Here is a 23,221-nt window from a genome sequence, read left to right on the forward strand (position 1 = left end):
TAGCTTAACGCAAACAAACCTTGTCCTCTGTGTTTGTGAAGGAGGAGGGGGATTGAAGAGTTTTGGAGATGTTATTGCAGGTCTATTAAAAGGGTCCTGGGATTCGTAATCCGTCATGCGAGTCATTTCTCAATGTTGTTTCTCTGTTTCAACTTGTCTCTTTTCACGTGAGTTCCTTCCCACTGCAGATGCAGCTTGACTGGGAATACCCCCACCAAAAGACATGGATGAAAGAACAGCCTATGTAGCATAAACCCAAATTAAGACTTGGCTCAAACCGTGAATGAGCTGGAAAAAGATCCTCACTGTTTAACCTTGATTTTAGAAGTTTTAAATCGGATATTTAGACAAAAATCTAAAACCAGAGGGGCGTAATCGCTTTTTAACCAGAAAAATAACACTGAAGACTTGATAATGAAGCCACCATTTTAAGCATTTATTACAACAAATCTAAGTGATAAGACAGAATAAATGTACACTAATTGCTCATAGTGACATAATAAGACAAACATTTTAGTCAGACAATGCGCTCAGGTAACTAGCTAACTGCAGTTTAAAAAATGTTGTTTGAAAAAGCATGATACACCATGGCTATTTAGTTATACAGTTGGAGATATTAAAACCATCAGAACTGTATGATGGAAAATGCTTGCAGTGTTGGAACCATAACGTTTAAAAACTGGTATAGCTTGATAGGAATAACCTGCCAAACTCCAGTTTAAACTATTAAGAAAGTGAGAACATCAAATCCAATAAAAAAAATTAAATATTACTAAGGGTGCACCGATTTATCGGCACTGATTTCCTTACTTTTGGGAGATTGGTGATCAGCTGATACTTACACGTGAAGCAGATCTTATCTACCTCAGCAAAGGTCTAAAAATAAACCACTGTCCACTTCTGCTCTGCTGTGAGAGAGGTTCGACTGATAAACCGACCCACCAGGTTATGTCTGCACGTTTCCAGTTAACTAGTGAAATTTCAGACAAAAAAAAACTGGCATCGGACAAAATCGGAATCAGTAAGTCAGGCTTTTTAAAGATCGGTAACCGGCGATCGACCAATGAACTCCCTAAACATCACTCAATAAAAGCCACTTGTTGCACAGAAGGGATTTCATCTTGAAGAGTCCTGCCTTGCGGAGCCACTGGGCTTTTCAGCGCTCTCTCTCTGAGTCGCTGTAGCTCCAGCAGGGCCTGGAAATGCAGACGCCTCAGGGGTTTCACTTCCTCTACCACTGAAAAGAGAAATTCATATAATCAAAAACAAAAATTAACCTTTTCCAGTAGTTTTAATACGTCATATTCAGAAGCCAGAAAAACAACAACAACAAAACAGATTTGACCTTTCCAATGTTTTTGAAGTTGGTACATAATTTTAAAATAAATTTGGACTTTTGCAACACAAAGACATCCCTGTAAGCCACATCCTCTAAACAGAAAGGCCTTACTATATATGGATATAACGCCTGCACCGTTTTTCAAATCTCTCACAAAATCACAGAACAGATTGTTTTCTTGATAGAAACCAATCTGTTTAGTTACAAAGATAATGTGTGCAGAAAGTGCAGGTGAGCTCAAAGGAAGTAAACATATATAGGGAGGATGGATTTATCCCCCTGAACCAGTCTCTCTGCTGGAACCAACCTTTGTACCCAGGCTGTTAACTTGGATTAAAGGGAAGAAACAAGCTAAACCTGAGGAAAGAGGACAGAGCCCAGGTAATGCTAAAGCTACACCAGATAGCTCAAGCAGGTACTCGACAACTAGACCAACAAGGCAGCTGTTGTTGTTTGTTAGCATAAAGTTGATTAGGCCAAAAAATGCTGTCATTTGCCAATAATTAACTGTGGCAGCATAGTTTTTTTTTCTCTGTGTCTGAGCCAAATGAAGGAAAGCACATCTAACCAGAGATGCTGTTTTTCAGTGATAATCGGTGTAACCATCTCGTCCTGGTGTGTAGCCCTACATGTAGAATTAGGGCATAGTAACAATGCTGGTCAGAACAGGAGCAGAAATTATGCTTAACTTTTTTTGCTGTCATAATTTTTGTTTCTATCACAATCACTTTTTCTTCATCCGCAGTAAATTATGACGGACTAAAAGAGAAAGATTTAGATCCATAGAAAGATGGCGAGCTGTTCGGTCTCCAGTCTAATACTCTCAGACATTTTGCTGACTTCCTCCTACTTACTAAATAAATATTCCTATAAATATTCACTTTTTGGATATTCACTTTGCTTCTTATTTTGTTTATACAAATAAAAAAAAAAAAAAAGAAAACAATCGCGAGCCTAAACACAAATGAAAAGGAAATGATGATTAATGTCCTTAAGTGGTCTGAGAAGAATACTGATTATAATGGTAAGGTAGCTAAACAGCACCACCTGCAGACTTTAATAGTAACTGTAATATTTTCGTATGAAAAGACACCTTTGTCATAGTGCAGCTCATCCCGATTCCCGTAAATCAGATAAGTCTCCAGGAAGCTGAGGAGGGCTCCTGTGACTAGGAAGCGGTCGTGGAGGGGAAGGGTTTTGATGTAACGCATGTCCAGGGCGAAGGGGTTGGAGGGAGAGGGAACGGAGCACAGGCACACCAGCTCACTCACAATGTCCCAGACACGAATACCTGCAGAGATAAAAACTTTTACCTCCTGAACATTATTAAAATCATTGGCTATTAAAGAAAATACTTTTTTTAATAACAACAACAACGAGAACAAACACATACCTAAACTGAACTAAACAATCTCAGAAGAAATCCAGAAGCCAACCTCTTCTGGCCCAACTCATGGAAACTCGGGTAATTATTCCCGAAGCTGTTCACTGAAACAGTAACCTCCTACAGGTTGGATTCCTCGCAGTGTTTCCATACCTCTCGTCTGCCAGTCTGTGATGGACTTCAGCTTCATGGGCGTGTCCTTGACCATTGAATCCATGCCACCGATGCTGACCAGCCGCTCGTGATTGGAGCGAATCCAGGCGTACGGGCGTCCGTACTTGACGTAACCGGCCAGGAGAAACAGAGTGCAGTTCACCTCCTGTCGAAGGAGTTCAAGAGTTAATCTCACCGGAGAAACAGAGCGAAACGTGTTAGTGTGTGTCAGCATGCACTTACTGGTACGGCTATCTCCCCCTCACTGGGAGAGGCTGGGAGAAGATGCTCCTCACCGTTTGGTTCCCTATAAGCAAGAAAAACAGATCAGCGAGTTAGTGGAGGACCGACTTTCAGCATCACGTCAGACATTTGTAAAATCAAACTGAAAAAAAATAAAGACACCCTCTTCTGAAACGAAACACCTACGCGTCAATGTAAGCAGACACACACGAGGTCACATCAGTCACCTGTCGGTTTGCGTCGGCGTCCTGGAATGGGAGTTAGTCGTCTGGACGTCTGGCGGGCCCCGAGGCTCCCCGGGCAGGGGGGAGCTGCTCCTGCTGTCCAGGCTAGGAGAGCTGCTGCTGGGTGACACGCAGCTGCTGCTGGACGAGTACGACGACACCCTGGAAACCAAAAAACCTGGGGAGCGCCAGCCCTGCAAAGTTGGACAGGAGAGAGACAAAACTACTCTAAATTGGGAAAGAATAGATATTTTTCATATTGTGCCACTTCAGAAACACAAATATCAATGTTTTTTATTAGAATATTTATACGATAAACTGCCATAATGTAATGCATAAGTGTGAAGTTAAATGATACATGATTTTTTTGACTTATAAAAATTGTATATGTGTGTAGTATTTTAGTATTGCCCTCATAAGTCACCTAAGGTTAAGGTAGAAAATATGTCCACAGTTTTATTATTAGTTGAGAACTTTTTGGAAAAATTGGAAAGCAAAGAGTCATTTATTTATTTAGGGCACTCAACTAAAGGGGCTGATTACAAATTGATCTTTTAAAAATAAAGTCAGTTGTTATGTTGGGTTTATCCCAATACACTAGATTGAAGTTTGTGATTGTAATGTGTAAATTACCAATGGGTAAAAAAATAAACAAATAAAAAGTATGGCACTATAATATCTTATTGGATCCAAATAAACTGATCCAAATAGCAAATAAAATAGAAAATCAGGACTGTGCTCTGCTATTTAATAAACAGTTTATCTTTGAATGTGTGAGTCTGCAAACCCAATGAAACTAACCAGATCCTCATTGACTACAGTCAGCAGCAGCTCTTCTTTTCCTCTTAGCCAGGGCTGGAAGTATTTAAATCCCTGCGGAATAAACAACATGACGTGTGTGTTTGGGGCGCATGAGCTGCTTCATATCACCTCTGAATAAAGTGTGTGATGATGACCAAACCTGTAACGATCCGAGTAAAGCCAAGTCATTCAAAAAGTGCTGCAGCTTCCTCTTCTGCTCCCTCTCTTTCTTCTGTTCGGACACAAATTAACATGAGGCTAAAAGAAAACAACAATACGATCCATAGCACTTCCGAGTGATGCAACCAATAAGAACCCTTCCGGTCTTGTATCTTAGCAACGCCTCCTCACATCTTCCTAGGATCTCCTTTATACATTTAAAAGGCGTCTCCTTTTACATTTACAAGATATCCCATTTAAAAATACGACAAATGAGGCTGTGAAGAAACAGAAAACATCACGTTAGATGCAGCCACCAGCTGCGTAAAGACACACTACTTACACCGGCACTGCTCATCTTATAATAAATCACAATCTCTCTTCTAGCAGGCGCTCAACTTATGAATCAACTCGTGTCATTTTTTAAAAACATATTCTCTGCCATTTAGCTATAGCCTGTGTATTTTATAGCTAACTCAGCCTAAACGGAGCTCTCCGTGGGTGTTGTCTGTCCGTATTGGCTGTTGGCAGAAGTGTAATGACGAGGGTGCGCCTCCTCCTAGTGGCCACCAGCGTAAACTGCAACTCCGGTTCACAGTGAACTTGCCTTGCCAACATGGTAGAGTAGACTTTTTACCATCTACAGACAGGAAAACGTTCGCTGTTTACCGGAAATGTATGATTACCCTTCTAATGTAAAACGGTACTTCACCTGTTACCCTCAGATACTAACAGGACGTGTAAAAAAAAATGTAGCTGCCCACACAGACCAACCAAATACCTTCTGGAAATAGGTTTTATTGTTAGAGGAATAACAAAAAGCACTCTATTTAGCAACACTGGTAAGAAATATGTTTGAAGGAGTCCGTGCAAGGCCTTGAAGCCTAATAGGAATATGTTGAGGGCTCAGTTTGCTGCAACCACTACTAATGCGTTGCACAAAGGCAGATGGAGTTATGGAAAGGGACTAACTCCAAATGCTGTTTATTGTCCTTATCCAATAGGACAATGATCCCAAACACACATCAAAGTCATTAAGCTTCTGGAATTGCCCCAACCTCAGCAACATAAAAAATTTGTGGACTGTGTTTACAAGCTGAATACAATGCCAGGAAACAAACCACTTAAATGGAACTTGACCCATTTTGCCAAGAAGGGCTGTCAAATATCCAGCCAGAGATTTGCAAAGTGGCAAATGGGGACATTAATCGCAGTGTTAGTAGGAGAGGGCTGGGGGGGGAAGGGGATTACTGGAGGGGAGGAGGTTGTATTCAATGTGAAGACAACTATCAGACTAAACTAAATATCAAAGATAACTTGAGTGAATGCAAAACAGTTTTCCAATAATGGTTTCATTGATTAAGTAGAAAACATTATTCAACTCGACCTGGCTCGATCTAAAAAGCAATTGCCCTTTAAACCTAATAACTGGATGTGCCAGCTTGGGGAACAACAACTTCTATCAGGTATTTGCACCAATTAGCAACGAGAGTTTCATATGGCTGTAAATGAATTTCTGACAAATGTTCTTGCAGAATTGTTCAAATTTAACCACAACAATAAAAAATGGCTCCAGCTGCATTCACTGGAGTCCTAAACCTTTAGAAATAACTCTTTCCAGACTGATTGATCAGTGACTTTGTTTCTCATCTGTTATTTAATTTCTTTACATCAGAGTATGAAGTGTTGGTTTTGGGGATCTTTTGGTCTACTTCAGGTTGTGACGGGTTCTATGCAAGTAGTTCCTTGATTCTAGACGTTTGGCATTCAAATTGTTCTGTCTTTATCCAAAGATTTTTTACAACCCATTTGGATTTAGTTTGTTTCACTAGTTGAATGAACTTACCAACATTTTTGACTTCCTCCTCCGTGAGCCGCATAAATCTAACAAGATTTATGTCTGTTGTGGAAAAAAAAATGAAGGAAACATTAAGACAAGTGGAAAAGAAATAATCACTTTAATCCATCCGAGTCACAAATTCATCCTCCTGCACATCATTCTCTGTTTAGAAGACGACAATCAACACATTGTGCAAAAACTGCATTGAATCATTGAGCAGCAAAAGTATTAAATCTTCCAAAGTAACATAATTTGTCAAGAGAGCTGAGATCTTCACAGAAGATTAATCGTTTCTGGAGCTGAAGTGAATGAAGAAGGTCCTGATCTCTTTGGGTGAGATGGTCACGGTGAAACCCTGATTCCTCTTATGTTGGTCATTTTCTAAAACAGAAGGCGAGAAATATTTTTAATTAAAAAGAAAAAGTCTAATTTCCTTCCTGTCTCGTTTGGACCATTCCTCACTTTCCCTGGAGGTGTCCGCAGTTTTCCACCTCCACCTTTGCAGGCTTGTGATATTCCAGGTCCCTGTAAGCGAACGCTCCTCCAGGTCCCGCACTTCCCCGAGCCCCTTTAAAACGTCCTGATCGCAAGAGAAGAGTCGGTCAAATAAAGTCCCGCCAAAATGCAAAGAAGTTTGTTGTTTGCAACATGACAAAGTGTGAATTGTTTTACATCGATACACCTACGTTTTATTTGTGTTTTTGCAACTGTACCTTTAGGTTTACTGTGACTGGCTTGGAAAGCTCGGGGTCCTCTCCCTCCTCAAACAGATGCATGACTCTCAGCAGAACCCGATCGTAGTCCGGCTCAGAGCGCACCTCCCTTCCTGTTTACATTTCAAACAGTGACGACAAAAACGCATGAGAAAAACATCTGAATATTAAGAAAATCTGCAGATGCGTCATCCAGTCACAGAGAACCTGAATGCAGGTGGCTCAGGTGAAGATCGTGGTTGGAGGTGTAGTTCCATCCTGGGATGCTGAGGCTGAGCAGGTGGAGGTTGGGAGGCAGAACAATTGGAGGCACCGGGGAGTTAAATCTGGGCTCTTTGTCCTTCCAGGACTTACCTATTAAAAAAAGACAAGACAGCTTTTTAAACTCAAGCTAACAAGAACATGTTGTTTGTTTGTTTCTTATGCAAAAATGCACAAAGGCATCAGGTCACTGCAATCTGACAATTTTGTAGCTTGATTTGCCCAGATCAGTGACGGGTCAGTCAGAAATGTAAGAATTTCACCTTTTTCCCGATCGGTGAATGCAAGAACACTTTATTTTCATATGAGGTGTTTAAAATGGAAGAAAGCACCAAATGTGTAAGAGGCTATTAAAAAATAAAACAGTTTTCTACAGCAAGTCTGAGCTTATCTGAGGTTCATTCAGGTAAGAGCGAGCCAGACTTCCAGCAGACAACAGGAAGGCTAAAAGGAGTACAATAAACACTGCTCTGTTTCATCCTTATCAGTCGGTTTTATGATAAAACAGTGGTTTGCAAATGTTGGCAGCTTTTTTGAAATTGTAATAGAATTTACATTCTCTAGAAAACGCACACAGAGACTGCCATTCTAACTATGCTATGCAAACTGCGCTAATATAAGATGCTAACGCCAGTGCTCCATTTTTTAAATGAGTAAAAATCCTGATTTGCTTCTGATAAGGAAAATAATGCCTACTAAAAGCAGTAAGTCTAGAGAAAATGTTCTCAACGTTGTTCTTATATCCTCTTACAGTTGTAAATTTCAAACTTTTCAACAGTCATAGACTTCCTTATGTAGTCAAATATTATCTTTAATTCATGAAACTCCACAATGCCAAAGTTGGCCTTTAATTTGAAAAAGAATATTTCACATTATCCCTTTAATAACAATTATAATGTGATAAACTTGCTAACCCAAGTTTATCCAAGTTTGATCTGTGGACAAACTTGCGTTAGCACTATTTCAAAAATCTTTAATGCTTTGAGAAATCTGAAATGGCTTATCCTTCAATAAAAACAGATTCTTCAAAGCAGAGTTTGTGATCTCTCTATAGCTTTAATCATGCTTTGACAACAATCTAAATGAGACGTTGTACTAAGAAAGTACAAACGGTCTATTGTTAAAGATGTTTGGGTTTATCTGCAGGTTCTGTCAGTAAAGTAAAACCCCAAACTATCAACAAGGTAGACAAAAACAGCAATTTTTAAAAAATAAGATACTTTGTAATTATTCATCAATATTAAAACCCTTTACAATAAAATAATTTTGAACTTTAAGACAAAATGTCTTAAAGACAAATTCAACTCAAACCAGCATCGGCAGATCAGCCGTGTCTCCTTCCTATGAAGATACTTACTAGGCCGGTCTATTGGCATGACGACGGGTCTGTGCTGCAGCTCTACCGCCCCCCTCTGGTACAGCTTGGATGTTGCAGCCACAGAACCAAGGATCATCCAAAGGGTGGGCCTCACAACCGAGCTGTCGTTCAGCGTGAGGTTGTAGCCGAGGTTCCACTGCAAGTTGTTCCAAAGTCGGCGATGGAGCATCACCTGAGAGAAAATGAACACTTTCTAAAATACGTCTGTGACTGAAAATCACAAAGCGAGTGGCAGTTAGTGTTTCGTTGTTACCTCTAGCTGTCCGTCGGCTTGACTGGAGACGCCGTGAGCTCTGTCGCTGAGGAGCACCAGGCGGCTGATGTCGTCCTGGATGTAGGCCGTTCGGACCATGGGGAAGTAATTCTGCAGACAGGGAAATGGAGCATATTTACCACCAAACACCAAACCTGAAAAAGCACACCGTTTGTCAAATATCTTACCCTTGCTACAGTGTTATTGGTGAACTTCTTGTAGGTTCTCTTCATCATTTGGTAGCCATTGTCATCCGAGTACAGAGTCCTGTTGTTGTTGAGGGAGGAGCTGGTTCTGAGGACCACCTCTGTGTTGAGGCGCAGGGGGCCCAGAGAGTAGGTCTGCTCCAGCCTGTGGCACCAGGGCCCGGCCTCCGAATACTCTGGGACGCGCGTGGTGATCGAGTAGGCGTAGTCCTCATCACCGTCCTCTCTAGAGAGGTCAATCAGAGTTGGTCGTCCACCATAGAAGGAGATGAAATCTTCTTGGTTACACAGCATAAACACAAAGTCTGACCAAGTATTTTTGATCTAGTTTCTAGTGCAAATATCTCAGTACAAAACTAACTTTTCATCAAGAAATAGTCAGAATATTGATCACAAAAAGTACTAGCTCAACTGGCAAAATATTTAACTTAGAACTAGCACTTTCTCATCAATATTAAGCAATTATTGACCTAAAAAGCTCCTATATCTTCCTCGAAAGTTACTTGTAATCAGGTTTGTCCTATTTCAAGTGTACTAAGACATTTACAGTAGAACCTTGACCAAAAATACTTGGTACGATTTTGTGTTTTAGCAGTGTAGTTCCAATCTCCAGTCACCGACCTGTAGAACCGCTGCCTGATCTCGGTGAGCACCTTTCCCGGGATTATCTCCATTTCCACGGCCTTATAGGCCCGAACAGCCGACCCGTTAGCGCTGAAGATGTAGTTATCAGAGATGGGTCCTGCTTTCACGTCTCCATTCGCGTCGTATTCCCAGAAGTCCTGCGTCATCATGATTCGCCTTTGCTCCTTTCTGCCGGTGAAAAAGCACAAGCCGTTTTCCCAGAGAGGCATTTTAGTTTATGTTGCACACATAATAATTAATCAGTTTGATTTTCGCATGTTCTTTTATTGTTGAAAACTATTAACAACAGACAAACTCGACAGTGAGCGCCTGCCGCTAATCAGCCGTTACGGCGCTGAATAGCCGTTGGCTCGCTGAGTCAGGAGTGCTCACTGTATAAAGCCCTTCAGTTTGAATAGAAGTATAGCTTAAAAATAATTTCTATAATCAAACAGAAGTCTTTAAATAAAGTAAGAAAAGGGAGGGGTTGAATTATTTCTAATGTCCATTCTGTCACATTTATTTTATACAAATGAACAATGGAGGGAGATTCGACATAAAAATCAAGTAGATTTAATTGTTCAGACTGGTAGATTTTCCTTCATGACCAAATCAACAGACAAACTCTCTGTGCTGGAACTACATCCTGTTGAAAACGTGTAAAATGCTAAGTGCCCTGTCAACATGAGAGGAACATCTGGTTGTTTAGGAGGTTTAAAACTCACAGGTAGGTGGCGCTGTGCAGGAGGTTGGTGTCCTGGTCAAACATGAGTTTGTAGCAGCCGTTCATAACGGGCAGAAGCCGCCTTCCCGTTTTCCTCCAGTCCCTCACATGCCGCCGCTCGAACGCAACTCCTTGAGCTTCGTAGGTGCGCTTGCACTTGAACTTCCCAGAACACGGTGTCTCAGAAAACTGGACCGAGTACTTCCTGTGCTGAAGGCCGCCGAGCTGCACCACAAAGAAGAGGTCGTAGGAGGCGTTGCACTGTGCCGACCTCTGGATCTGCGACACAGAAGGAGAGAGAGAGAAAGTTGATGTCAGAAGGTGATGGTTGCACTAAATTACCTCAAACAGGAGGAGACTTTCATGGACCTGCGCAGGGACGGGCTGTCCGCCGTCGTCACGGACGACTGCGCTCGGGAAGGTTACAGTCATGTTAACGACAGACGTGATGTTCCACGCCAGTGGGTTGTAAATGATCACGTGTTGCTCCAGAGCCTGACCGGCACCTAAAATAGGAACATAAATAAACATCCGCAACTGAATGCTGGAGAAAGCCATTTGTTTACTGAACCCCATCAAAGTTCTGTTAAACCAAAGAGGTGATGTCAGAAACACGAGGCATGAAGAAGAAGAAATCGAAAAGTCAGACGCAACAAAAACTTTCTCAGAGTTTCAGGAATAAGCGTGTGGACTTGATTTTAAGTTGAAGAACTTGGAGCTAGCAACTTACTTTTCACCATCTCATCACCACAGCATGACGCTGCCTCCACCGTACCTCGGTTTGTACAATGTTCTCAGTTACAAGATAAGAGAAAATCCATAAAAAATAAACCTTGTGCAATGTTTTCTTGGTTTGTCGCTTTCAGAAGTCCACATGCCGAGTTATGTTTAATTCAAAGTTTTATTCCAGTGACAAAACCTACCTACATGGTGTTAATTATTTATTATAATAATGCATAAGAACCCAATTCTGGGGACGCGTCACTTTGGGGTGGGTGATTTGGGCTTCAAAATTAATCATGATATTTTATGATGCTAGTATTATGTCAAAAAACAATTTAAAAAGCTATTTATTCCATCTTTTTGAGGTAAAATGTACATGAAATACGCTTCTTCAGGATGTCAGTTTCTTAAATCATACTGCTCACTGTAACTGCATTTAACCATATTTTCAAATTTATTGATATTTATAGACGCTCTCATGGAGCAAATGGTGGAGAAAAAAAGTTAAAATAACAGTTCCGGGGTTCTTTTTTTCTTTCAAAAATCATGATTTGGAATTTATCAAGTCAACGACAAATCAAAACGATCATAATGAGAAATTTCTCACGCCAAGCGATACAATGAATATCATCCCAGGAATGTACATTTATAAAAAGATGGAACCTTTTCCTTTTCGTACCTTTTCCCTGGAAGCTTCTGCTGGGAACGCCGGAGACGTCCAGGTTCTGCGGCAGCAGGAAGAGCGCGGCTAGAAGCTCCTCAGCTCCCATCATGCCTTGCAGCAGGTGCTGCACGTACATTTCCGCCACTTTGGGAGACTCGGTACCAGTGATGCCGTCATGGTGCTGGACCTGGAAAGAATTACAGTACGTATCGATTCCCATTCACTTCTTCATGTTAAATGATATCTTTGCGCGTCATGATTTGGATGCAAAAGCCAAGGCGGATCACCTCGGAGACAGCCCAGCGCAGAGCCCTGAGTTTCTCCAGAGCCCAGTCTTTAGCTACCGGTCCGTCTGGGAAGCTGATCCGGTACCGGGTGAAGAGCGTCTCTGCTGCGCGCAGCCGGGAACTGGCCCGCCTCGCCACTCCCTTCAGGACATTTCTAGAAGCGTAAAACCCCGTCCATGCCTGGTAGGGCTCTGGGAAATGTAGCAAAAACACTTCCTGTATGTGTGCATGTTACTCGCAACTGTCAGGGTTCATCTGGAAATTAAAAACCTTTCCACACTCAAATTTCCAGAGTTTGTAGTCCTGAACGACAGTTTTCAAGATAACAAATACTTAAGTTTACAATAAATTTATGGCAATGATGGGAATAAAGTCTGGAAAAACAAATATTCTTTCATTTGTGAAAGAATTTCCAACTTCCCATCGTTTACTCTGCGAAAATAAACACTGCTTACACACACCTGTAGAATATGGTAGAAAATCCTCACTCCCACGGACATCCCAGGTAAGATTTGATTGGTGGACTGACTGGAAGTACTCGCTCAGCGTTGCGTACTGCACCGTTACGCCAAACTCCTTGCTGTTCTGGTTGATGTACGTCATCAAAGGGTCCATGTTCCTGAACTGCACTGATGAGTTGTAAAACTGTTTGTCGCAGCCCTAAAAAAACAAAGATTCTGAAACTGATCTCAAGACTAAAACCCTTTCCAGGATAAAAATCAGGAAAATGACAGTTTGCATTCCCCCACCCAAGGCCAGAGCAAATGGTTGGTCCTGAACCACGCAGCCCTCTGCTTGATGTTTTCCGCCATGGTCTGAGCGTACGCGTGCACCGTCTCCTTGGTGACGGGGAGGCTCATGTTGGGGTAGACTCCATCTTTGGGGGGATCCGGGAACAAAGCGACGCCGTTCCAGTAGAAACCGGATCTGAGGTGGAAGAGCAAGCTTTTAGTTATTAAAACTGGAGTAAATTAGGTTTTGCTATGCTAACAAACGGAACCAGGTTTCTTGTGGAGGTTTGGCTGTGGATGGTGGTTATGCGTAATACTGACTCAATATGAATGGATGCCATATTTTTTAGATTTTATTAGTAAAAACCCTTTGAAAACTATAGATTCATCTCTTCCCTATTATTCTCTACTTTTTGTTGGTCCGTCGTATTAAATCCCAATAAAATACAATAAAGGTTGTGCTTTTAAAGTGACACAATGAAGAATAGTTAAAGGGTATAAATCACTTTGTAAGGCACTGTAGTTAGAGAAAGAAATATTAACATAAAGCACCTGTTGGAGAACGGTATGTGAGACGGCGTGCAGTAGCTGTACTGGTCCATGGTGTGTGTGAAGATCTCCTGTTGGGCTTTCAAAGAGGGAGACCCTCTCCACACAAACTGAAGTTTCTGAAGTCAGAAAACAACCAGTTAGCAAAACACCTCAATCCGCTTCCTAGTGCAGTCTGCAGGGCCAAGGCCACCTTGTTTTTCTGCATGCCGTCTTTGAGGTCGTAGTCGATGCGAGAGATGAGGTGAGCGTTGAACCCAGCCAGGGAGAACAGCACCGGCGTGGTGGCCGAGGCGCCAAACGGATCCACGTGCCAGGAGAACTGCGGACGCACGCCGAACGTTTGGTACAGGAAGCCGTGGCCCTCTGAAATGACGGCAGAGTCAGCAGGACGGGTGAGTCTCGACGGCAAACCCGTGGGGACCGAGAGGAGCAGGAGTAGGGTTACCGGTCAGCTGCAAGATGTCGGCTTCCAGGTCCGTCACCGCCTCATCGTGCATCACTTGGCCTCCGATGATGAACTCCAGGCGACCTTCTTTCACGAGCTGCCGGACCTAGATGGGTGAATTCACAAGTTCAGCTTAAATCCTGCAGCAAAGTAATACTAATCACTCACCAGGACAAATAACACCCAAAAGACAAGGTTTTCTTTATTCATTTCGATTTTTAAGGAAATCTTTGAAAGGAAGGTAACTTAATAGTGAGTCAAATGCAGTTTGAAAGTGGTTTAATTCCTTAAGGTCATGTTGTTGCAGTTGTATTTTGTTTCGTAAGTTCATGTAAACCAACTATTTTTTAGCCAACATTTCAAAATACCAAAAGATCTTTTAAACTTCTGATGCTGCATTCAAGGTTAACTGGGAATTTAGAAGTCAGTTTTGCAGAACAGGTTTATCTGGGACTGTATGTCTCTTTGGTGGTGTGGGAAGGTGGGATTGAGGCGGTGAGCACAAATAGACGGTTGCCCAGGGCATCATACATGCGAGAACTGCCACTGATCTCAGTCACAGAAAATATATGCTTTTATGGTGAGTAAATAAAAACTCTGGAGCCATATTTCTCTGTTTACATTTTGCCTCCAAGGTGCCAGTCATGGTGCTTTTAATTCATTATAACAAAACAAAACGGCATTTATTGCAAGGAGGTTAGCTTTCAAGAGCTGTAGTAAAAGAAAATTATTACAGTATGCCTGCCTGTAACAGTCAGAACCAGAGGTGGGCGGATCGATCCAAAAATATCAATACTGACGTGTTGATAAGATTGATATTTTTGTGGATTCCCTCTCGAAACTGTATTTTATGTTTGCATTGTAGTTTCTCAACTCCATCATAAAAAGATTTTGCTGTGACTTGCTCTCAGAAACTTATTTTTTGTACTTTTTAGAAAATAATCCACACAAATTTGCTTTGTTTTTAGATGCTTATCGTGTAAATATATCATTTTGTAGACGCCTGTCCTAGGATTTAATAAAAAAATAATTCAAAGAAAAAACTACAACACTGCCTAAAAGTCAGAAGTTTGTTGATACAGTTAATTAATAAGTGTCGGTACTGGTATCAGTATCAGAAACACCGATACTATATTTACTTGGTATCGGATCAATGCCGAAATATGCAGCGTCACCCACTTCTAGTCAGTACAGATAGCTAATCATGTGATTGTAGATGCGCGTCCATACTTGTTTCTTTTGAGTGTCCGAGGCCACCGAGTCCCACCACAGTCTGAAAAACTCCTGCTCCACAGAGATAAACCTGCGCTCCTTCACCTTGGACAGCTCCTCCGTCACGCTGCTGTACACGTTGGCCGCGTAGGCGTGCATGCTCTCCTGCAGGACACACTCGTGTTTAGAATAAAATAAAACGGCACTCTATGGGATGACTGTAGCATGAACACAACAACCTGGATGGTGTACACCCAGCCTACATCCATGTGGCTGTGAGGAATCACAAATGTTTGAACGGGCTGGTCCTCTCCGGAAGTTTTACCCGAACAGAACCAGAAAACGAACACGATGAGGGATAAAAGATGCATTTTGTCAGCTCAAAAAAGGCGACAGGAGCTTTGGCGATAAGCTCCCTGGCGTTCCCCAACACTTCCCCGTTTCCTTATTATTGTTTTGTAAAGAGCATGTGACTGGACTCGCCTCCTTTACAGTCAGCCGCCGGTTGACGTAGGTGGCAGCGTCGACCAAGCGGCGTGGGAGGAGTTTAGCAACTGCAAGAGGTGGACGAAGTGCTTCATTGTTATTGGTTGAGTGAAATCCATTTAATGAAAGAAGTAGGGATAAAAATTGAAGAGCACACATGTATCAACAACTCCGCTGTAGTAATCTATTTTTTATTATTATTTTATCAACTCTATTTGTTTTTTCAGCATATCAAAAGTTGTGTGCTTCTGACCTACTTGGTGGTTTTAATGCACCTATTCTTTAGTCATTGGTTCAGTAAAATCCATTTATTATAAGTTACTTTTTTATATCTTCTTAATAATTTTATTGTTACTGTTTTATTTCAATATACTTATTTTCTGTAACTTCTACAATATTTTGTATGGTTATTTTTGCATTTCCCTACATGTTCTTGTTATTTCATCCGTTGTTTAATTTTCAAAACTCAATTTTTACAACTACCACATTTAAACGGGTTAATTTTGTGTAAATGTAACAATTTCGTGTTAAACTATGTTAACTTTTAAATTTCGTTGTCCTTGTGACAATGACAATAAAGATCTATCTATCTATCTATCTATCTATCTATCTATCTATCTATCTATCTATCTATCTATCTATCTATCTATCTATCTATCTATCTATCTATCTATCTATCTATCTAACACTTAACACAGTGTTTTTAAAAGTTTATTCTGTATTTATTAATTTCTTTCTTTTGTTTTATGCTCTTCTTGCTTTTTGTCATTGGTTTAATAAAGTCAACTGGATAAGAAACATACACAACATATAGACGCATAGTGCTACTAGTGTATTATTTATTTTATTCTCTCCATTTTTACAACTTGTATACTTGTTGGTTTTTTGCTTTTATTATTGTGCTATTATTAATATTTTTAGTGGTCATTTTGCAATATTTTCTTTACTCGGTACAATTTTAAGAGGCTAACCCCGCCTCCGCCACGCGCCCGTTTGGCTCGCCGGCTGAAAAATGGGGCGCAGCCAATCGTGACGACTCATCCGGCACGCTGGCTGTAACCTTTCCCACCGGAAGCAGTCCTGTAAAGTAAACCCTGAGAGCTTCTGGAGGTGACAGGTAGCTTCACATGTAACAAAAAGATGTCTAAAAACACTAAAATAGTTCTGGTGTTTGGAGGCTTTATAACGGCAGTGGCCGCCGCGCTTTATCCCATATTTGTCTACCCTCTGACACATAAGGAGGAATACAGTAAGTAACCGAAAAGACTATGTTGTAAACAGTTAGAGTTTGGTATCATGTTGACGTCTAATTAAAGTCGCAGCTAAACGCAGTGTTGGTTTTTCCATTTAAATAAAATGAACCAATCAGAATCGTCTTTGTGTAATTTCATCAATCGTTTTAATGGTTTCTGTTCGACGTCCTCTGGTTTGTCTGGGAGCAACAATGAGAAGTGTTGTTGGAGACGATTTGAATGGATTTCTGTATTTTTGCTTGTTTGATTAGACATTCAACTCAATCCAGAATCACTTTATTTATCTAGAAGGAAAATTAAATGTCATAACGGATTATTCAAGTATCTTAACAAAGTTTGTTGTGAGCTGGAAGAACCTCTGGTAGCAGTCAGCCTTGCAGCGAATCTGAAGAGGCCTCTGACTGAAGACTTGTTAGGAAATACAATAATGAGAATTGCCAACAATGTGCTAGTGTTTTTCAGGAGTTCATTCATAAAAACATGTGACCGCAGTGTAACATTTAACCTGGATGCTGTTGTCCTCTGCTAGGAGAAGTCCAGAAGGTGAACCGGGCAGGAATCAACCAGGCCGATATTCAGCCTGCAGGTGAGAAAGCTGCTCAGACTTAAAGTTCTGCCTGCCTTTATCTAACTGAAATGTCACAATAAATCAGAAAAGCTCAAAGCCAAACAGGATTTTTTCCCCCCACAAAATTTTCTTTCTAAAGTAGCAATAGTACCAACAGTGTAAGTTTCTCATCCACACAGGTGCAGACATCTAGGTTTATATAACCAGTATGGTGCGAGTACTTGTTCAATATTGATCAGAGCTTATTTACAATTATCTGATCTCACCTGGTTCTCATATACAGTGGTTCTCCCAAAATGTACGCCCATGGCACCTCGTGAAATACCAAGAGAGTATCATTAAAAATCAGCTAGAAAACTGAAAATGAAAAACTGAAAATCCTTTTCTCAATAGGATAAGGATTTAGAACAACCCTTTTAGATCTATAGAACCTCAGAGGGACGAGTCCAGTTGAAGAGGAGGTCTAACGCGGAGGTGTCAAACTTTTCCGTTCGGCATTTTTTGTTTATATCCCTGCTCCAAAACATAAACTTAAATTGTCGAAATGTACTTGATATGCAGTCAATTCTTCAATAGCAAAGGTGTCCAAAGTCAATCATCAACACCGCTGCACTGCCTGTTTTAGATGTTGCCCTAGTGGGAAAACACATGAATCAAAACAATTGTTCTGCTAATGAGCGAGGTAGCATGCCGAGGAGGCGATTAAGTCGTTTGAATCAGCAGCTTTGGAGCTAAGACGCATCAGAAACCTGCAGAGCACTTACATCTAGGACTAGAGTGAAAAAGAGAGAAGAAGAAAAATGAAGGAAATGCTATAGAAGAGGAGAAACTTTCTCAGATAGTTATAACCCAATCATTAATGTCAAAAGAATATAATGCTTCAATTGAGAATTGTCACTACTATGTGAAAGGTATTCATGTGTTTTCTGGATTTCTGTGTTTTCATTTCTTTTTGTTTTTGTTTTTGCCTGAAGGTGTGAAGATCTGGTCCGATCCGTTCAAGCCTGCAGAGAAATGAAGACGGATGATCCCGCACAAGTCCTGATGCTATTGAAATCATGAATATGTTTTCGGAGTGCTTGGTGTGTGCCTGAGTGAAATACTTACCGATTGTTCTGACTGCTTTGGATGCGTTTCTACTTAAATAAAGTCGACCATTAAAAAATGTAATAAGTGATTGTGTTTTTGTCGACCACAAGGGGGCGTACTATCCCCTCCTGTTCTGAAAGGCACTGAACCAGGGAAAGCTTTATTTTAAGACAGGGGGTTGGGGGAGAATCTTTGTATTTCTAAAAGTCTCACTCTGGTATGCAGTATGTAAGTAATTATAATAAAATGTAAAAGTTTGTTTACACGTCTCCTTTTGAGCCTCCTTTGACGTTTTATTTGCTTTTAGATGATGTGGGACTCAAAAAAATCACTTCAACAGCAAGAAGGAGCGTAATGTGCAAGATGTTTTTGGTTTTTTTTTCCCTAAAATGGAAACCCCAGAGCCGAAGTTATTCTAAGACAGATTGGTTTGCATTATCATCTCCCCGTCAAGAGACTTTGGGTTTAATGCGCATGCAGTATTATCCATAGGCTGAACTGATGGGGCAGATCCACGATGGGCCTTTCAGAAACCCACTCGATGTGGTCCAGACTCCCTTTACGAGACCACTAGTGGTGTAAAAGCAGAGAATTTCTAAACTGATTTTCTTTTTTTCTTCTTCCCCCTTTCTTTCTGCACTTTTGTGGTTTCCTGACATTGACCAGCTTCCACTTTAGGAGTTTTGTCCATCAAAGTGCTTCTGGAGGAAAGATGGATTAAGAAAGAACCAAAGCATGTGTTTATGGTTCTTCAGAGATGCTACTTTCCTAAAGTCCCCCCCTTAAATCCTTCACGGTCCTCCGTGTGGCCTCCACTTTTGGGGAGGGAGGGGGGGGGGGGGGGGGGTTCTGGATCGTTGTTGCCAGTGATCGCCACTCCCCCACCACCAATCAACAACCCCCTTGTGTTTATGAGAGGTTGTTATTGTTGGACGGTGTTCAGAAACAAGAGAAAACTCAAGAGCGCGGCTGCTTGGAGGCGTCTAAAGCAAATAGGAGAGCCGAGGGGTGAGGGAGCGGGAGAAGAGGAGGGGAAGTGGCGGCTAAGGAGAAAACGAAAAAAAAAAAAAAAAAGAAGTAGAAATTCCTCTCATTCCCCCGCTGGTGTTTTCCAGATTCCTCAAGCGACAGCTCCGTGGCCGTGCGAGTGAAGTAAGCAGCCAGAGGGGAAACTGAAGCGAACGACGAGCGGAAGAGAAGCGCATTCTTCTGGGGACGCGTCACCTCCACGCAGAATAGAGAAAGATACTCGATCTCTGCTGCTGAGCCGGTCAGGCCGTGAGGCGAGGGCCCTCGGCTTTGAGGCCCCCCCTCCCCCCTCCTTCATGAGTGACTGCTGGAGGAGTGGTGCACACCCAAACTCACTGCTTAAATCTCTCCTCCTCTGAAAGCAGGGGCACCTTGGAGCTGATGGCCGCCTTTTCATAGCTCTCTCTCTCTGTGTGTGTGTGTATGTGTGTGTGTGTTGTCTAGTCCTGTTGATGAGCTTCGCATCACATTCAGTGCGATATGGAGGGACACCCATAAAACACTGCGAGAGGTCACGGCGCACTTCAAACCAACGCAACAATATCGCCACCGCAGCTCTTTTTCTTCCCCGGCCATTAACCCGTCACACAAATCTCTATTGAGGAAGGTTTGGAAAGTGGCGACACGTCCTCGGAGCACTCTGCATCTCGTAAAAAAAGAAAAAAAAAGAGAAAGAAGCTAATTAGCTGAGGTTTCTTTTTAATTGCCATGGGAACAAGGGTCGGAACTGAAGGAAGGGGAAAGGAGAGAGGGGCTTTAGGAAGGGATTTGGCTTGTACGACTATCAAAACACGAAGGGAAATTGATCTACTTGAAAGAAAGAAAAATATCTGAATAAACTGAAAACTCGCCCTGTTAATCACCAGACTAAGATTTAGTTGTACAGCCGAACTGCTTTGCATAGAGTCAACAAATTCTGGCAACTGTGAGCAGGTATTCAGCCCAGGGTGATTGAGGTACCGTCCATACTTCTTCTACGTTTGGTTTTGCCTTAGAAACGGCTTGCTTGATGTTTTCTATTGGATTAAAGACCGAGGATCAGGTCCTATTGTTCTATTGTTCTTACACCAAGATGCTGCTCACTTACTGGTGTGTACTTTGGGGTTGTTGAAACACCCACTTCAAGGGCATTTCCTCTCTATTGCACATTGTTGAAAACGGTTGTGGAAATTACGGCAAAAATATTGTATCATAAAATCCAATCAGAGAACCTTCAATCCAATGAAGTACAATGCTATTGGAGATATCGTAAATTGTCCGTAGCTAAGACATAGTGCAATACTTTCAAATACGTACATAAATTACTTCTTCATTTGTCAAAAAGTCATTGCTTTGCCATACAATTGTCACATATTGATAAAATGAAGAGGGGCAAAATAGGTAACAAGTTACAATACAATTAAAGTTATTTAAAAAAAAAAAAAACAGTTAAGCTGCTAAATGAAAGTATTTGTTTTGCCCAAACAACTGTGGCTTGAATTATGTGACTGGTAACCTGAATGTTCCCTCTGTGTGGACAAACAGATGCAATGAATGGATGAATCCACCGGTTTCATATAATGATTTACTTACACAGAATGATCATTTCTTAACTTTTCTAGGGCACCCAGTAGTAAAGTTACCATGTAGGAGCATATTTTCTACCAAAAACAAAAGTTTGAGTGCACTGAGTATTTTCATTTTCTGTCAAAGTACCTTACCTTTGAAATACTGATTGTACTTTTTGTGACAAACATCAAAAGTGTACCTCCAGCCACCTGACCAAATTTCATCAACATGCTCCCTAAGTAAAGGTATTAAGGCTCCTCCTGTGCTTCAACAAAAAAAAGATAAATAAAAAAATACAACACAGTTGGGTTTCCTCTTACAAACCAAGTAGGCCCCAGGTTTGACATCTCAAACGTACGGCCTTGTAAAGCAATTTACTGGAGTGCCGTCCGCATTCTTGGATCTCAGCAGGCGCGCGGCTGTGGAAACAGACGGTTTCCGGCTGAAGCAACGTCGGGAAGAAGGAGAAAGACACCGGCTGGCCACCCAGCAGGCCAGAGAGGTCGATCCCACACACCAATCCCATCACCGGTATGGCCTGGAGTTAGCTGGGCCTACAGCATCACAAGGTGACTAAAATGGCTTAATTGAACTCCAAACACTCCACCTGTCTTGTTTTGTGTTTATATTTTGCCATCACACTGTACCAACTTTCTCTTTTTACAATCACAATCTTTCATCCAGACTAAAATCTAACAAAGGTTTAGTTGTAATTTAGTCATTTGTAGGCATTTTAGTTTCAGTATAGATTTAGCTAAAACACTAACAAGTGAAGTCGAAGGGCGTGTTTCCACAATCGGTTTCTCCGAAGCTTCCCAGAACCTTTTTACGCACCTGGCAGTTTGTGTGTGTTATGTCCGTTTGTTTGTGATACCTTCTGGGGACCATTTTCCTGACACACACTACACTGTGGGGACCCACGGCTCCTTGTGGGGACCAGGCTTCAGTCCCCACAAGGAGAAACGCTGTTTTTGGGTCAGAGGTTAGATTTAGAACTAAGGTGTGAATTGAGTTTTGATGAGGACTAGGGATAGGATATGGGTAAGGTTTAGGCTGTAGAAATGAATGGAAGTCCCCACAAAGATAGCCACGCAAACATGCGTGTGTGTGTGTGTGTTGTACCATTTCCACTAGGCTCTGAAAACTGGACTGTTTATGTAGATCACGCCCCATGATGCCGTGCAGGTCTTTCAATCAGTGGAGTTCAGGACGTGTTTAACATTGGTGAAATATGACTAACACAGTATTATTCTCAGATTATTATTTTTTTGTTCACGGTGGTTACACCTTAACAGTCACAGACCACCGTTAAAAACTGTGTGTTGGAATGGATTTTAAATAGACCCAGAAAGGAGAGCCCCGATCAGGATTCCTACTGGCTACCTAAAGATACAATAACTTATGAGAATTTCATCACGGTTAAGTGCCGTTTTTCTGTTAAATTTCTGCTTTTTTCAGTTTCAGCCTTGGTTTCTACAGTGAAAGCACACATGAGGAGAAAAAACTACACCAGTAAACTACCCATGTTCCTTAAAAGGTGGAACAGCAACACAAGAACAATCCATTTTTATGATTTCCTTCTTCTCATATCTGTAGGTTAAAAAGCATTTTGTTATAGGCAACATATTTAGAATGTAATGGACTTAGCTTATTATGCAACACATAGATTTACTTTTGTTATTTGAAACTTCAGATTAAGTCTAATTGGCTACTTCTCCAAATCGTCCAGCCATTCCACAGGGATTCAATTTGATCGAATTGCATCTAAACTCTCCCAGAGTTTTCAGTCTGTTTTTATCCATGAACAGTAAAATCAATCATTCTGCATAAGATGCTATGGAAACTGGGACAACAACTGTTCCAACAACACAACTGGTGGTGGCAGCATCATGCTACGTGTGTGTTTGTGTTTTTTTTTTTTTTTTTTAGAGACCGGAAAAACTTGAGACGCTGGATAACGACGCAGAGTTCAAGTGCTCAGATCAAAGCTGCAGGCCTAGCCAAAGTCCTGACCTTGACGCAAATTGCAAATCAGAGGTCCGACTTGAAAAGTATTGGCAGAACTTTCAACCTCTATTTGTGCAAAGGATTTTCCGCTGTAATTGCAGCACAATGATACAAAAAAAGTGGTTGTTTTGTGAGGAAATGTGGAAAATCTCAAATGGTACCAATGGTTTTGCAAGACAGCGTACCTCCCTAATACTCAGTGTGTTCTGTTTTCAATACAAATATGAGATTGTTTTTTTTTTTTTTTTTTAGAGCATTACACTTGATAAATCTCCCAAAGAAAGGCAAAAACATGTCGGAACAAAGAGGGCTCAGATTCACTCGT

At 41.4% G+C, this 23,221-nt stretch overlaps 3 protein-coding genes across 4 annotated transcripts; 1 reads left to right on the top strand and 2 right to left on the bottom strand.

The window, feature by feature from the left end:
• Positions 1 to 412: 412 nt before the first annotated feature.
• Positions 413 to 6,260, bottom strand: LOC116732966 (uncharacterized). 2 transcript variants are annotated; one of them, XM_032583582.1, is made up of 8 exons: positions 6,150 to 6,260; positions 4,305 to 4,376; positions 4,145 to 4,216; positions 3,347 to 3,537; positions 3,120 to 3,183; positions 2,877 to 3,042; positions 2,433 to 2,630; positions 413 to 1,237 (listed from the first exon to the last, which is right to left on the bottom strand). In XM_032583582.1, exons 1-8 carry the CDS (start codon positions 6,153 to 6,155, stop codon positions 1,080 to 1,082), a joined length of 927 nt encoding a protein of 308 aa, XP_032439473.1. In that variant the 5' UTR covers positions 6,156 to 6,260; the 3' UTR covers positions 413 to 1,079. The 2 variants fall into 2 exon arrangements, with proteins under 2 accessions (XP_032439473.1, XP_032439472.1); XM_032583581.1 differs by lacking the exon at positions 6,150 to 6,260 and adding an exon at positions 4,647 to 4,843.
• man2b2 (mannosidase, alpha, class 2B, member 2) lies at positions 6,245 to 15,377 on the bottom strand. The gene is made up of 19 exons (XM_032583579.1): positions 15,156 to 15,377; positions 14,935 to 15,081; positions 13,705 to 13,810; positions 13,450 to 13,622; positions 13,260 to 13,375; positions 12,726 to 12,903; positions 12,438 to 12,636; positions 11,977 to 12,167; positions 11,705 to 11,876; positions 10,672 to 10,808; positions 10,304 to 10,581; positions 9,576 to 9,767; positions 8,937 to 9,180; positions 8,749 to 8,859; positions 8,475 to 8,667; positions 7,064 to 7,210; positions 6,857 to 6,969; positions 6,606 to 6,723; positions 6,245 to 6,524 (listed from the first exon to the last, which is right to left on the bottom strand). The coding sequence occupies exons 1-19, from the start codon at positions 15,285 to 15,287 to the stop codon at positions 6,427 to 6,429; spliced, it is 3,045 nt and encodes a 1,014-aa protein (XP_032439470.1). The 5' UTR covers positions 15,288 to 15,377; the 3' UTR covers positions 6,245 to 6,426.
• A 1,097-nt stretch (positions 15,378 to 16,474) lies between these two features.
• smim20 (small integral membrane protein 20) lies at positions 16,475 to 18,387 on the top strand. The gene is made up of 3 exons (XM_032583583.1): positions 16,475 to 16,651; positions 17,185 to 17,241; positions 18,198 to 18,387. The coding sequence occupies exons 1-3, from the start codon at positions 16,543 to 16,545 to the stop codon at positions 18,239 to 18,241; spliced, it is 210 nt and encodes a 69-aa protein (XP_032439474.1). The 5' UTR covers positions 16,475 to 16,542; the 3' UTR covers positions 18,242 to 18,387.
• The last annotated feature ends 4,834 nt before the right edge of the window (positions 18,388 to 23,221 follow it).

This window comes from Xiphophorus hellerii, chromosome 14 (genome assembly GCF_003331165.1).
Source record: "Xiphophorus hellerii strain 12219 chromosome 14, Xiphophorus_hellerii-4.1, whole genome shotgun sequence".
NCBI lineage: Eukaryota > Metazoa > Chordata > Actinopteri > Cyprinodontiformes > Poeciliidae > Xiphophorus > Xiphophorus hellerii.

Coding starts and splice junctions, on each gene's coding strand:
- LOC116732966 (XM_032583581.1), bottom strand. Junction 3,043..3,119: donor AGGGGGAGATAGCCGTACCA/GTAAGTGCATGC, acceptor CTCCTTCGACAG/GAGGTGAACTGCACTCTGTT. Junction 2,631..2,876: donor CACAGACTGGCAGACGAGAG/GTATGGAAACAC, acceptor TTATCTCTGCAG/GTATTCGTGTCTGGGACATT.
- man2b2 (XM_032583579.1), bottom strand. CDS start 15,287: ATGCATCTTTTATCCCTCATCGTGTTCGTTTTCTGGTTCTGTTCGGGT. Junction 11,877..11,976: donor TGCGCTGGGCTGTCTCCGAG/GTGATCCGCCTT, acceptor AATTCTTTCCAG/GTCCAGCACCATGACGGCAT. Junction 10,809..11,704: donor CAGAAGCTTCCAGGGAAAAG/GTACGAAAAGGA, acceptor TTCCTATTTTAG/GTGCCGGTCAGGCTCTGGAG.
- smim20 (XM_032583583.1), top strand. CDS start 16,543: ATGTCTAAAAACACTAAAATAGTTCTGGTGTTTGGAGGCTTTATAACG. Junction 16,652..17,184: donor GACACATAAGGAGGAATACA/GTAAGTAACCGA, acceptor GTCCTCTGCTAG/GAGAAGTCCAGAAGGTGAAC. Junction 17,242..18,197: donor GGCCGATATTCAGCCTGCAG/GTGAGAAAGCTG, acceptor TTTTGCCTGAAG/GTGTGAAGATCTGGTCCGAT.